The following is a 14,403-nucleotide window of genomic DNA, read 5'->3' on the forward strand; positions in this document are numbered from 1 at the left end:
TCTTCCATTAAGGTGGCTATACACTGTACAATCTCCTGTAGACCTACCATCAATTACGTAGTGCAGGGGCCTGCCTGATTTGATTCAAATTGAATAGGTTGTTCAGGTGGGTCCTCCTATTCCACAGTTTTGGTAAATCCCAAGGAAATTGTACAGAGTTTGTACAATCAGATTGCTTGGTGTATGGGCAGATTTATACAAGCACTAATGAGGGAGTGAGCTAGAGACAATCAGCTGCCATTGCTTTTATGTAAACGCCCCATTCACATGTAGTACAGTAGGAGCGCATGTTTTTTGGTGAATTTTTTCCACAACGTGCATATAGCAGCCTGTTGATTTCAATGGGCTGCCCTACACTACACTGCACTACAAATGCGGCAAAGTAGCTCATGGGGCATTTTTGATGTGTTGCAGTTTGCATGTTTTTTTAACCGTGTGTTTTGCAGCATTTGTTTCACTTTTTGCACATGGCAAAATGCATGTTTGCTTCCACATTTGTGGCACTGTTAACAATTAATGGCACCAAAAGCATGACTAGTTAATTTTAGGTGTATAAAGGTGTCCAAACACTATGCAATCTGATTGTACAATCTTCTTTGAATTTAACAAAAATATATAATAAGAGGACAGACCTAACTATCCAATCAGGAAAGGCCCTTTGCACTACATAGTTAGATCTAAAGGAGATTCCACAGAATGTATGGTGAGATTTACAGACTTCCAGGGACACACTTCTCTTGTTTTCAGTACTACAGCTGTGCTCAACATAGGCTTTTATGTGATCACTCAGCTCCTGCACACACTGCCAAATGAACGATCTATGCGAGAAGGTGGTAAGGTACAAATCAATTGATCAGCGGAGGAACACACTGACTATGTTTTGAGGAAGAGCTGTGCTTACTGATGATGATTGCATTGGAAAAACATGTAACTGCAGAGGTAGATGGGATCCATACCCTGGAGGGGGAGGGCAGGTGCATGGTGTATTTTATTGAGCTCAGCTGGTGAAGTACCCGTATTTATCGGCATATAACACGCACCCCAATTTAAGAGGAAAGTTTCAGGGAAAGAAAAACTTTTTTTTTTTTTTTTTTTTAAATCAACCACTTTGAAGCAAAATAATGGTCAGTGAGCATTAATGCAGCCTGATCTGTGCCCATCTGTAGCCTCAATGCAGTCTGATCTGTGCCCATCTGCAGCCTCAATGCAGTCTGATCTGTGCCCATCTGCAGGCTCAATGCAGCCTGATCTGTGCCCATCTGCAGGCTCAATGCAGCCTGATCTGTGCCCATCTGCAGGCTCAATGCAGCCTGATCTGTGCCCATCTGCAGGATCAATGCAGCCTGATCTGTGCCCATCTGCAGGCTCAATGCAGCCTGATCTGTGCCCATCTGCAGCCTCAATGCAGCCTGATCTGTGCCCACCTGCAGCCTGATCTGTGCCCTTCTGAAGCTTCAGTGCAGCCTGATCTGTGCCCATCTGCAGCCTTGCTCCTCGCTGCAGCCTAATCGGTGCCCATCTGCAGCCTTGCTCCTCACTGCAGCCTAATCAGTGCCCATCTGCAGCCTTGCTCCTCACTGCAGCCTAATCAGTGCCCATCTGCAGCCTTGCTCCTCACTGCAGCCTAATCAGTGCCCATCTGCAGCCTTGCTCCTCACTGCAGCCTAATCAGTGCCCATCTGCAGCCTTGCTCCTCACTGCAGCCTAATCAGTGCCCATCTGCAGCCTTGCTCCTCACTGCAGCCTAATCAGTGCCCATCTGCAGCCTTGCTCCTCACTGCAGCCTGATTAGTGCCCATCTGCAGCATTGCTCTTCACTGCAGCCTGATCAGTGCCCATCTGCAGCATTGCTCCTCACTGCAGCCTGATCAGTGTCCATCTGCAGCCTTGCCGAAATAGACAGAGCCAGATCTCTTGTGTACTCAGCTCGGCGTCACGCCCATTCCCGCCCCTTGGCCCAGAACCTATGATGGACATAACACCGGTCCATTGCGGGGACGTCAAAGCTAGGAGCCGTACAGGGGGCGGGACTGAGCATGACTGCAAGCAGAGCCGAGTACACAGGAGATCTGGCTCTGTTTATTTCGGCGGCGCTCATCCCCTCCTTCCCCTCGGTGGCAGCCTATATCAGCGTATAACACGCACACACGATTTTCCCCCTATTTTAAGGGGAAAAAAGTGCATGTTATACGCCAATAAATACGGTACTTATTCCACTAACTGTTTACCATCCTAAAGGACAGGTACTAGGAAGTCGTTGAGGAGTTTTCTATAGAAAAAACTGAAGGCTGAGGTAAAGCCTGCCCTAGAATATTGAAAAAGCTCTTTCTTTTTTGCAATAGAGGTAAATTAATGGTATATTTATTAAAGATGTGTGTGACTTGTTCTCTTGAAAACATTTTTTAATTATTTGTACAAACAGGGTATCTGGCTGCTCAGACTGCTGCCCTTCGCCCTCCTCTTCTGTACCCAGGGGCATTCTCTGATGGACAGTTTTATTCCCCACCAGAGTCCTTTGCAGGTGAGAGTATATTCTGTTTTTGATGTTTTCAAAAACTTAGCTGAAGATGTCCTTCCCTCTGGTGATGATTGAATTAGGAATGCATTAGACTTGTATCTTTCACATAGGGTCAGACAATGAATTTGATGATGATGATGAAGCTGTGGGGAGGAAGGCAGTTACTGCCCAAGAACGGGAATATGTGAGGAAGGGCAAGGAGGCCATGGAAATTGTTGAGCAGATACTCGCACAGGAAGTCAGTTGGAAATATGAAAAGAGCAATGTAAGTACCTTACTAATGCCTGTTCTTTTTCACAGTATCTGACCATCTCTAAAGCTGGCCATAGACGGAGTGACTTTCTTTCCTGCAACCACAGGTTGAATTCCTCCCACGGACCCATTGTGTTCTCCCCCGGGAGAACACAGTGATTACTGCAGCAGATATAATAGCCACTAGTAATAATCGTACATAAAATCCGACAGGCTGGTTGTACCCAAGTTCATCGGTACATTCAGCCTGCCCACACATCGTTTGGATCTCGGCCCTGTTGAACAATCCACCTATGGCTGAGATACAATCCACCTATGGCTGACTTTACCTGCGTGTGTGTGGTTTTTTTTTTTTTTTTTTTTTTTTTTATTTTATTTTTTTTTTTTTGCCTTCTGAAAATATGCTATGGTGGATTCATAAAAATTAAATAAGGAAAGCTGGGGTTTTTGCAGCCAGTCTGATGTATTGTTTTATTTTGTAGACCTTTTAAATATGGCCATACCCTCACTTTTTCATCTTTCTATCTGTATTTGAAACCTTCACATCATTTGAAAGGGCAGCGTATGTGGTGAGATGAGATTTGCCTCTTGTTTGTGTGGCTGTGTTCAGTGTGTTGGCATTTAAAGCAAAACCAGTTATTTGCCTTTTTATATGCAGCGCATATAAGTGTGATTCTATAATGTATTTCTCTGTATTGCAGGAAGTTGGAGACATTGTGTATACACTTGATATCCCTTTTCATGGAAAGACTTTTCTCTTAAAGGTAAGAGAAACAGCAATACAAAGCTGTAGTTTGTTTGCACATGAGAACAATATTAAAGAGAATTTCAAGTTACATAGTAGGTGAGGTTGAAAAAAGACACAAGTCCATCAAGTCCAACCTATGTGTGTGAATATATGTCAGTATTACATTGTATATCCCTGTATGTTGTGGTCGTTCAGGTGCTTATCTAATAGTTTTTTGAAACTATCGATGCTCCCTGCTGATACCACCGCCTGTGGAAGGGAATTCCACATCCTAGCCGCTCTTACAGTAAAGAACCCTCTACATAGTTTAAGGTTAAACCTCTTTTCTTCTAATTTTATTGAGTGGCCACGTGTCTTGTTAAACTCCCTTCCGTGAAAAAGTTTTATCCCTATTGTGGGGTCACCAGTACGGTATTTGTAAATTGAAATCCTATCCCCTCTCAAGTATCTCTTCTCCAGAGAGAATAAGTGCTCGCAACCTTTCCTCATAACTAATATCCTCCAGACCCTTTATTAGCTTTGTTACCCTTTTCTGTACTCGCTCCATTTCCAGTACATCCTTCCTGAGGATTGGTGTCCAGAACTGGACAGCATACTCTAGATGCGACCAGACCAGAGTCTTGTAGAGTGGGAGAATTATCGTTTTATCTCTGGAGTTGATCCCCTTTTTAATGCATGCCAATGTTCTGTTTGCTTTGTTAGCAGCAGCTTGGCATTGCATGTCATTGCTGAGCCTATCATCTACTATGTCCTTTTCCATCCTAGATTCCCCCAGAGGTTCTCCCCCCAGTGTATAGATTGCATTCATTTTTTTGCCACCCAAATGCATTATTTTACATTTTTCTACATTAAACCTCATTTGCTATGTAGTTGCCCACCCCATTCATTTGTTCAGATCTTTTTGCAAGGTTTCCACATCCTGCGGAGAAGTTATTGCCCTGCTTAGCTTAGTATTGTCCGCAAATAAAGAGATTGAACTGTTGGCAGATTTACATTGGCCTTTCTCCAATCAGCTGGTACCATTCCAGTCAGTAGACTGTCAGTAAAAATGAGAAACAATGGTCTGGCAATTACTTGACTGAGTTCCCGAAGTACCCTCTGGTGCAAGCCACCTGGTCCCGGTGATCTATTAATGTTAAGTTTCCCAAGTCTAATTTTAATTCTGTCATCTGCTAACCATGGAGGTGCTTCCTGTGATGTGTCATGAGGATAAGCACTGCAGTTTTGGTTACTGAAGCCCCCCGATTCTCTCGTGAAGACTGAGGCGAAGAATAAATTCAATACCTTCGCCATCTCCCCATCCTATGTAACCAGATGTCCTTCCTCATTTTTTATGGGGCCAATATAGTTTACATACTTAAACGATTTCTTTTTTACTGTTTACATACTTAAACAATTTCTTGGGATTTTTTTGCTTTCCTCCGCTATGTGTCTTTCGTGTTCTATCTTAGCCGCCCTAATTGCACCCTTACATTTCTTATTGCATTCTTTATAAAGTATGAATGCTGATGATGATCCCTCAACCTTTATTTTTGATGGCCGTCTCCTTTGCTTTTATATGCATCTTTACATTGGAGTTAAGCCATCCAGGACCTTTGTTCACTCTTTTAAATGTATTACCAAATGGGATGCATTGGCTAATGCCCTTATTTAATATGCTCCTAAAGCAAACCAATCTCTCCTCCGTGTTCTTTGTTCCTAAGATTTTATCCCAATGTATGCCTTCTAGCAAGGTTCGTAGATTAGGGAAGTTGGCTCTCTTGAAAGTCAGTGTCTTTGTATTCCCCTTATGTTTCCTATTTGCGTGATTTATACTGAAACCAATTGACCTGTGATCGCCGTTTCCTAAATTGCCCCATATTTCCACATCCGTGATCAGGTCTGTATTGTTGGTAATTAGTAGATCCAGTAACGCTTTATTTCTAGTTGGTGCCTCTACCATCTGACCCATGAAATTGTCCTGCAAGACATTTAGGAACTGGCGAGCCTTAGACGAATGCGTGGTTCCCTCTGCCCAGTCTGTCTGGATAATTAAAATCCCCCATTATGATAACACTTCCCATCCTTGCTGCTAGTCCAAATTGTGAAAGGAGATCTGTCTCCCCCCTCCTCCCTCAGGTTAGGGGGCCTATAGCCTACTCCCAGTATTATTTTAGCTTTATCCCTTTGGAGCTCTACCCATAAGGATTCCACCTCCTCCCTAGCTCCCTTAGTGATGTCATCTCTCACATTAGCTTGTACGTTATTCTTGATATATAGGCATACCCCTCCCTCTATTTTACCCTCTCTATCCTTGCAATAAAGGCTATACCCTTGAATGGTTGCCAGCCAATCACGAGAGCTCTTGAACCAGGTCTCTGAAATTCCCACAAAATCCAAATTCTCCTCGTACAACAGCATCTCTAGTTCACTCATCTTGTCCGCCAGGCTTCTGGCATTGGTGAACATGCCACGTAGTTTAGACCGGTCGCATACTATCCTCTTATTGGGTGTTCCGAGATTGCAACTAGGACTTGTTACTATACTTCCCTTTTATGTGCTTTGGTTTATGTGCTTTAGTCAACCTACCACTAATGCCCCCAATACCACCCTCTGGAATATGTTCCATGCTGACTATCTCTACCTCTGGGCCCTGCCCCCATCACCTAGTTTAAAAACCTCTCTGACTTTTTGGCCATCTTCATTCCCAGCTGATCTGCACCCTCCTCATTTAGGTGCAGTCCATCCCTTCTATAGTACTGGTTATCGACTGAGAAGTCGGCCCAGTCCTCCAGGAACCCAAACCCCTCCTTGCTACACCAGCTCCTCAGCCACTTGTTTACTTTCCTAATCTCCCTCTGCCTTTCTGGTGTGGCTCGATGTACCGGTAGTATTCCTGAGAACCTTGGAGGTACTTTTCCTCAATTTAGCTCCTAAGTCCCTAAAATCGTTCTTTAGGCCACTCCATTTGCCTCTGACTTTGTCATTGGTGCCAATGTGCACCGTGACAGCCAGGTCTTCCCCAGTCCCTCCCAGTAATCTATCCACCAGATCAGTAATGTCCCGAACCCGAGCGCCCGGTAGACAATATACAGTTTGGTGTTTCAGGTCTTTGTTACAGATTGCCCTCTCTGTCCTTCTAAAAATTGAGTCCCCTACCACCAGAATCTGTGTTTCTTTTCTCTTTGCTTCCCCCCCACTCTCACTGAAGGAGTTCTTCCCCGGCAGCTAGGAGAGTCCCTCAGCTCCAGCAGTGCTGGTTAGGGGTGCAACGGATCGTCCGTGATCCGTACGGATCATGTCATGACGCCGGTTTCTCTCTCCCAACCGGCCAAAACTCTGCAATGCCCTGCCAAAACTCTGCAATGCCCTGCCAATACTCTGCAATGCCCTGCCAAAACTCTGCAATGCCCTGCCAAAACTCTGCAATGCCCTGCCAATACTCTGCAATGCCCTGCCAATACTCTGCAATGCCCTGCCAATACTCTGCAATGCCCTGCCAATACTCTGCAATGCCCTGCCAATACTCTGCAATGCCCTGCCAATACTCTGCAATGCCCTGCCAATACTCTGCAATGCCCTGCCAATACTCTGCAATGCCCTGCCAATACTCTGCAATGCCCTGCCAATACTCTGCAATGCCCTGCCAATACTCTGCAATGCCCTGCCAATACTCTGCAATACTCTGCAATACTCTGCAATGCCCTCACAATACTCTGCAATGCCCTGCCAATACTCTGCAATGCCCTGACAATACTCTGCAATGCCCTGACAATACTCTGCAATACCCTGCCAATACTCTGCCAATATACCCTGCTAATATATTATTACAGTGGGGGAGATTGTGGATATTACAGTGGGGGAGATTTTTTTTTGTTGATCCGAAAATGATCCGAACCGTGACTCCTGATCCGAGGAACGATCCGAACCGTGAGTTTTTGATCCGTTGCACCCCTAGTGCTGGTCCCCAACTGGTTTCACCAAGGTCATTCAATGGAGCGTATTTATTGGGATGCTCCAGCCCTGGATCGGCCTACCTGGCACTTCCCCCTCAACCCTTCCTGACTGTCACCCATCTACTCTTTTGGTAAAAATAGAAATATAGCATGTGACACTTCCTGTTGGCCTATTTTAGTAACGTCAAGCCTCAGCCTGTTCTGCAAAGTCCATATACAAAAAACTAACTGATGCACTGATCTCATACACATCAAGGCATGCTGGTAAAGTGTTGCTCGTGATAAAAATACTCAGTCATTGTGACGCTGCTGCTCTCTGATAATTCCACTGGGTAATGAGAAGAGTTCTGTAACAACACAAAAGTAAAGAGAGTGCACATCCACCCTAGTGTAATACAGTTTATTAACCACTTCAGTACTGGGCACTTTTACCCCCTTCCTGCCCAGGCCAATTTTTAGCTTTCTGTGCTGTTACACTTTGACAATTGCCCAGTCATGCAACACTGTACCCAAACTAAAAACTTTTTTTGTTCACACAAATAGAGCTTTCTTTTTGGTGGCATTTATTCACCATTGGGTTTTTTGTTTCTGCTATTTTTCAAATAATTGTTCTTAAAGCTGAGGTCCGCCCTCCGCTGCAAAAATTAAAAGCCAGTAGCTGCACATACTGCAGCTGCTGACTTTTAACAATCGGACACTTGCCTGTCCTGGAGTCCAACGATGTCAGCGATGCAGATGTTTCCATCAGCTGTCGGGTGCATGCCACCTCCATTGCGAGTAAGGGAACCCGGCAGTGAAGCCTTGCGGCTTCACGCCAGCAACTCTAATGCACATGCGCGAGTCTCCGCTCCTCTCTCCAACTGGCCCAGCAGCCGGGGGAGGAGGAGGGAGCCCGTGGCTGAGGCTCCCGGAAGTGGGAACAGGATACCTGTGAAAGACAGGTATTCTGTCCCCCCTCCCCCCCGAAAGGTGCCAAATGTGGCACCGCAGGGGGGGAGGAGTACAACGAGCAGAAGTTCCACTTTTGGGTGGAACTCCACTTTTAATACATTTAGGCCAAAATGTATTTTGCTACATTTCTTTGGTGAAAATAACCCAAATCAGTGTATAATATTTAGTCTGTGTGAAAGTTAGAGTCCACAAACTATGGTGTATATATGTGAAAATTAATCCTGATGTACTTACGTGAAGTGTATAGTGACAATCAGCGCCAAAAAATCTAAAGTGCAATGTGCATAAAACTATATAGATATCAAAATGAATATGAAAAAAATTCATATGAAAACCCCCCTACAGCTGCTATAACACTCAGTGATTCACCACACCAATTGAACATTTTTTTTCTTTATAGTAAAGCGCTGTATAGCATTTACATATTAATTAAAAAAAAAATGAATAATCGACTTTTATATATTCAAAGGAGTGATTGATATCCTAATGAAACCAGTCCATATGTGTATAATAACATCTATTAGTGAAAAAAGATACTTCATGTACCACAGTGTATAAAACAATCTACTGCTGTGCTTATCCGTCCTAACTGAGATCAATACTTGTGTATCCTTCACCAGCCAAATTGCCTGCTCACCTCACAGATGAGTAAAAAACTCCGATAATGGTCACTCCTTTCCTCTCCTCCACGATCTCTCTCCTCCACACCACAACAGCTGATCCTCTTACGCTCTCCAAGCAGTGTGCTCATGCTGACAGCTTCACAGAGATTAAATCAAGGCAGTTTCTCCTTTCCTCGTCACTTGCAGCTCAGTTCTGCTTCTCTCTCCAATCGATCATTAACATGTAATCACCACTAACAGCTCAGCTCCGCTTCTCTCTCAAATTGATCGTTCTCATGTAGTAATAAACATAATCTCCATAGTGCTCTCTGCTTGTTACTTTATTAAAAACAGCCCCTAAAATTAGGCACACTTACAGGATCCAAGGATAAAAACAGCATTAGAATAAGCGTCCTCGTTCACCACTACCACTATGGACTCACGGTGACTGTGTGACGTCACGGGCTTGGCTCCGGACTGATGGCCTATCTCATTTCTTGAGGCCCTAAAATGCCAGGAGAGTAGAAATACCCCCCCCCAAATGACCCTGTTTTGGAAAGTAGACAGTCCATGGTATTTAGTAGAAGGTAAGCGGGCTTTTTTGAAGTTATTTTTTTTAAGTAATTTTTTGTCATAATTTTTTGGAAAATTATGAAATAAATAAAAAAAAAAAATGTATTTCTTTCTCGTACATCACGGGACACAGAGTCTCAGTAATTACTGATGGGTTATATAGGGTATCGCTAGGTGATTGGACACTGGCACAGGAAGTTCAACCCCCTATATAATCCCTCCCCTTACTGGGAGTACCTCAGTTTTTTCGACAGTGTCTTAGGTGTTGGTCATGAGTAAAGTTGTGCTGAGCTCCGCTGGAATATCCCTACTAGGGGCAAGCCATACAACTGGATCCATTCAAGGTGTCTTTTCCAGGCCGAATTGGATGGTACCCGGGCCTCGTGTCCGAAGAAACAAGGTTTTTACCTGTAATGCTTTTCTTTTTAGAGAGCTGGACCCTGGGATCCAGTATTTGGTTTTTTCAGCCATATTCCTGGAGGGGTGCTTTACAGGCCCAGAACTGCGGATCCCCCTATTCAAGGGGGCCCCAGTCTCTGAAGGTTTTCTCTAAACGGAGAGGTGAAGATTGGTTCTGTTACACAGAACCCTGCAGCTGGATAAGGTAAGAGAGACTCCTCAAGAATTTTTTAATTCTAGTAGGTTTCTCCTTAACCACTTAAGGACCAGCCTCGTTTTGGAATTTAGGTGTTTACATGTTTTAAACAGGTTTTTTTGCTAGAAAATTACTTAGAACCCCCAAACATTATACATTGTTTTTTTTCTTTACCCTCAAAAATCTCCATAGGCAACGTTTAAAAAATTCTACAGGTTGCATGTTTTGCGTTACAGAGGAGGTCTAGGGCTAGAATTATTGCTCTTGCTGTAATGATTGCGGCGATACCTCATGTGTGGTTTGACCACCGTTTTCATATGCGGGCACTACTCGCGTATGCAGTCCGCTCTGCGCCCGAGCTCGTCGGGACGGGGGGTTTAAAAAAAAAAAAAAACATTTTTATGTTTGTAATTTATTTTACATGATTTCATTTATTTTTACACTGTTTAAAAAAAAAAAAAAAAAAAAGTGTCACTTTTATTCCTATTACAAGGGATGTAAACATCCCTTGTAATAGAAAAAAGCATGACAGGACCTCTTAAATATGAGATCTGGGGTCAAAAAGACCTCAGATCTCATATTTACACTAAAATGCAATAAAAAATGTTTTAAAAAAGTAATTTAAAAAAATGACATTGAAAAAATGTGTCTTTTAAGATGTATGGGCGGAAGTGACGTTTTGACGTCGCTTCCGCCCTGCAGTGTCATGGAGACGAGTGGGCGCCATCTTAGCCTCACTCGTCTCCAGGCACAGCAAGGAGACAGATGCTATCGCCTCCACCGCTACCGACGGCTCCGGTAAGCGGCAAAGGTCACCGGATCGCGGCGAGAGGGGGGGCCTCTCTCCCGCCACCGATAAAAGTGATCTCGTGGCAAAACCGCCGCAGAGACCACTTTTATCTGAGAGCCAACCGCCGCATGAAAATGCGGATACGGGGGTTATGGCAGCTAGCTGCTGCCATAACAGCGATATCCGCCGCCAAACTTTGGACGTATATTGGCGTGCGGCGGTCGGTAAGTGGTTAAGTAAATGTATGCTATGCCTAAAGTCGCCACTGGGGGCTGTCAAGAGCACATACCTTTCATGCCTGATCTATCTGTCTGTGTCCACGCTGAACGTTCCTCCAGCCATGCTCCAGGTGGGATGTAGATAGGGGGGCTCTTTCCTTCAGGGATTCTCCCCCCACGGCTTAGGGGGTCGGGATAAGCCTTAGCAGGGAGCAGTAGTATACCGCACCACCCGCCACCGCCATTACGGTGGCTTCCCATCCAACGGCCCTTCTCTCTCCTCCGCCCCAGCCTCCTCTCCATGCAAGATCAGAGCCTCGGCTCGTGCGGGAAACCGCTTGTTTTTGAAAAGAGCAGGGGGGGCATAAGGGGTGGTTGGAGGTGGGGGCGGAGCTTTAATGCAACGTCGGCGTGGTTAGACGCCCACATCGCTGGCTACACAAGCTATATAGTGCACTCTTTTTCAGGTGCACACAGCTTATGGAGGGACGCAGAGCAGACGGGCGCATGTGAGGTGGGACACAGGCATTCCCAGGCAGCATTTACTTAAGCACCAGACTGGGTCTTAGTGGCAGTTGCTGAACTACATTGCTCAGCAGTCAGTGCATCTTTGTGGTACCTCTACCTTTGTTGCTTGGCACTATAGGCAGAAGAGGTACAAATACCCTGAAAAATAGGGGCTCTAAGGGATCTCCCTCAAGCTCTGAGGACCCCCCCCTCTGCAGCACCTTCCCCCCCGAAGAACCTGGGGAAGCTGGCCAGAGTGAGCTTTGGGGTTAGGGGCTGCAGCTGCTTCTGGCACTTCAGCCCCTGTATACATTACGCAGGAGGTTTTTTCATCAACCATAAATGGTTTAGAGGAAAGATTAGTGGCCTTAATCGCATCTTCGCTCAGTGGAAGAAAACGCACTAGGTCCCCCTCTGCCACCCAGGACCCTCAAATAGAGGAACTCTGGGGAAAAAGGAGAGGAATCCCCCTCAGAAGACCGGGATGAGACTGATGACTCCTCTTCTGAGGAATCAAGTAAAGAAGGGCCCTCCTCAGCTTCTCAGGATGAGAAGGTGTTGGTGCAAATTTTCAACACTTTATCCTATGGAGGAAAAATATATTAAGATGTGGGGTATACCGGTGATTGACACTGCCATATCTTCCGTAAATAAAAGTCTGACTTGTCCTGTTGACAACGCACAGATGGTTAGGGATCCAAATGATAAAAAATTGTAATTCCTGTTAAACGTTTTCTCCTTGGCAGGTTCAGTGGCTCAACCTGCAGTGCCAGCAATTGGAGTTTGTCAATACTTGAGAGACCATGTTAAACAGGTGCTCAAGGTATTACCTGAACAGCAAGCCCGGGGGTTGGCCAACCTACTAGCGGCTTTGTGTTTTGCTGTTGACGCAATCAGAGATTCTATCCTCCAGACCTCTCGCCTTACACTTGGGTTGGTACATATGCGTAGAATCTTATGGTTGAAAAATTGGTCAGCCGAATCACCATGTAAGAAGCTCCTGGCTGGGTTTCCCTTTTGTGGTGTAAGACTGTTCAGGGAGGATTTGGACAATTATATCCAAAAGATCTCTAGTGGGAAAAGCACCCTTGTGCCAGTTAAGAAAAGGAATAAACGTCCCTCCTTTTAAACGGGCTCTTTCTCCAGTGCCAGGGGCATCATCCTCTAGGCAGTCACGACGGCCTACTCCATCAGGTTCAAGAGTTAAATCTCAGAGTCAGCCCCAGGGACAGAAGAAGTCCTGGGGAGGAAGTCTACAAGACAAAACGCTAAAGCTTCCTTATGAAGGGGCATCACTGCTTGCTTGAGTGGTGGGAAGACTGCTAAAGTTCTCAAGGGTCTGGCAGAAGGATTATCAGGACAGATGGGTAGTCACCACAATAACTCTAGGTTACAAACTAGAGTTCCGAGAATTCCCCTCTCCTCGTTTCCTCAGATCAAATGTCCCCAAAGACCCAGAGAAAAAGAAGTCTCTTTCTAGCATTGGAGCGACTTTTGTCACAAAAAGTTATCATGGTATTTCCCATGCAAGAGCAGGGATTGGGGTTTTATTCAAACCTTTTCACGGTACCAAAGCCAAATGGAGATGTCAGACCCATTCTAGATCTCAAAGATCTAAATCGATTCCTAGAAGTACGGTCCTTTCGCATGGATTCAATCCGATCGATAGTCTCCATCCTACAAGGAGGAGAACTTCTGGCGTTAATAGACATCAAGGATGCGTACCTGCATGTACCTATTTTCCCTGCTCATCAAAAATATCTAGTTTCGAAGTAGAAAATCGACACTTTCAGTTTGTAGCTCTGCCTTTCGGGCTAGCCACTGCTCCTCGGTTGTTTACAAAGATCTTAATCTAGCCAGATTAAGGGTATAACGCTAATGGCGTACATAGAGGACCTGCTCTTGATAGATCGGTCGGTAGCCCGCTTGGACCAAAATTTGGTCACCACAATCAACTTGAAGAACTCGTCTTTAAATCCAGTAAGAAGACTAGAGTATTTGGGTCTGGTCATAGATACAGCCCAGAAGAGGGTATATTTACACCAGGCAAAAATCAGTGCCATAAAGAGACTGATTCAGGTAGTCAGGGCAAAGAAGAATACTTCTATTCGCCTTTGTATGAGGCTGCTGGGGAAGATGGTGGCTTTATTCGAAGCAGTTCCCTATGCTCAGTTTTATTCGAGACTGCTGCAAAACAGTATCCTGTCTGCCTGGAACAAAAAGATCAAGCGTTAGATTTTCTGATGTGCCTGTCTCCTGCAGTGCGTCAGATTGTCAGTTGGTGGTTGATTCCCGAGAATCTGCAAAAAGGAAAATCCTTTTTGTCAGTTACCTGGACAGTGGTAACAACAGATGCCAGTCTTTCAGGTTGGGGAGCAGTTCTGGAACAGTCTACTGTCCAGGAAAGGTGGTCCAAGACCGAGAGGACCTTTCCCATCAATATTCTGGAGATCCGTGCGGCATATTTAGCCCTAAAAGCCTGGACGCTCAGGTTACAGGGTTGCCCTGTCAGGATCTAGTCCGACAATGCCACAGCAGTGGCTTATATCAATCACCAAGGAGGAACCAGGAGTCGTGCAGCTCAGAAGGAAGTAAACCAGATCTTAATCTGGGCAGAAAAGCATGTGCCGTGCATATCGGCAATCTTCATTCCTTGGGTAGAGAACTGGCAGGTGGACTACATAAGTCGCCGGCAGTTAGTCCCAGGGGAATGG

General features: G+C 45.1%; 1 protein-coding gene across 4 annotated transcripts in view; it reads left to right on the forward strand.

The window, feature by feature from the left end:
• STARD3 (StAR related lipid transfer domain containing 3) overlaps positions 1–14,403 on the forward strand; it is a 152,646-nt gene that overhangs the window by 77,465 nt on the left and 60,778 nt on the right. For all 4 annotated transcript variants that reach the window (XR_012236931.1, XM_073608357.1, XM_073608355.1 and 1 more), the window contains 3 exons: positions 2,423–2,521; positions 2,629–2,783; positions 3,472–3,534. Coding sequence is in view for 3 of the 4 variants with exons in the window: in XM_073608357.1 (XP_073464458.1) it covers positions 2,423–2,521; positions 2,629–2,783; positions 3,472–3,534 (317 nt within the window). In the remaining variant the exon portion in view is untranslated. The remainder of the gene's footprint in view (positions 1–2,422; positions 2,522–2,628; positions 2,784–3,471; positions 3,535–14,403) is intronic.

Source organism: Aquarana catesbeiana, linkage group LG12 (assembly GCF_042186555.1).
Source record: "Aquarana catesbeiana isolate 2022-GZ linkage group LG12, ASM4218655v1, whole genome shotgun sequence".
Classification (NCBI taxonomy): domain Eukaryota; kingdom Metazoa; phylum Chordata; class Amphibia; order Anura; family Ranidae; genus Aquarana; species Aquarana catesbeiana.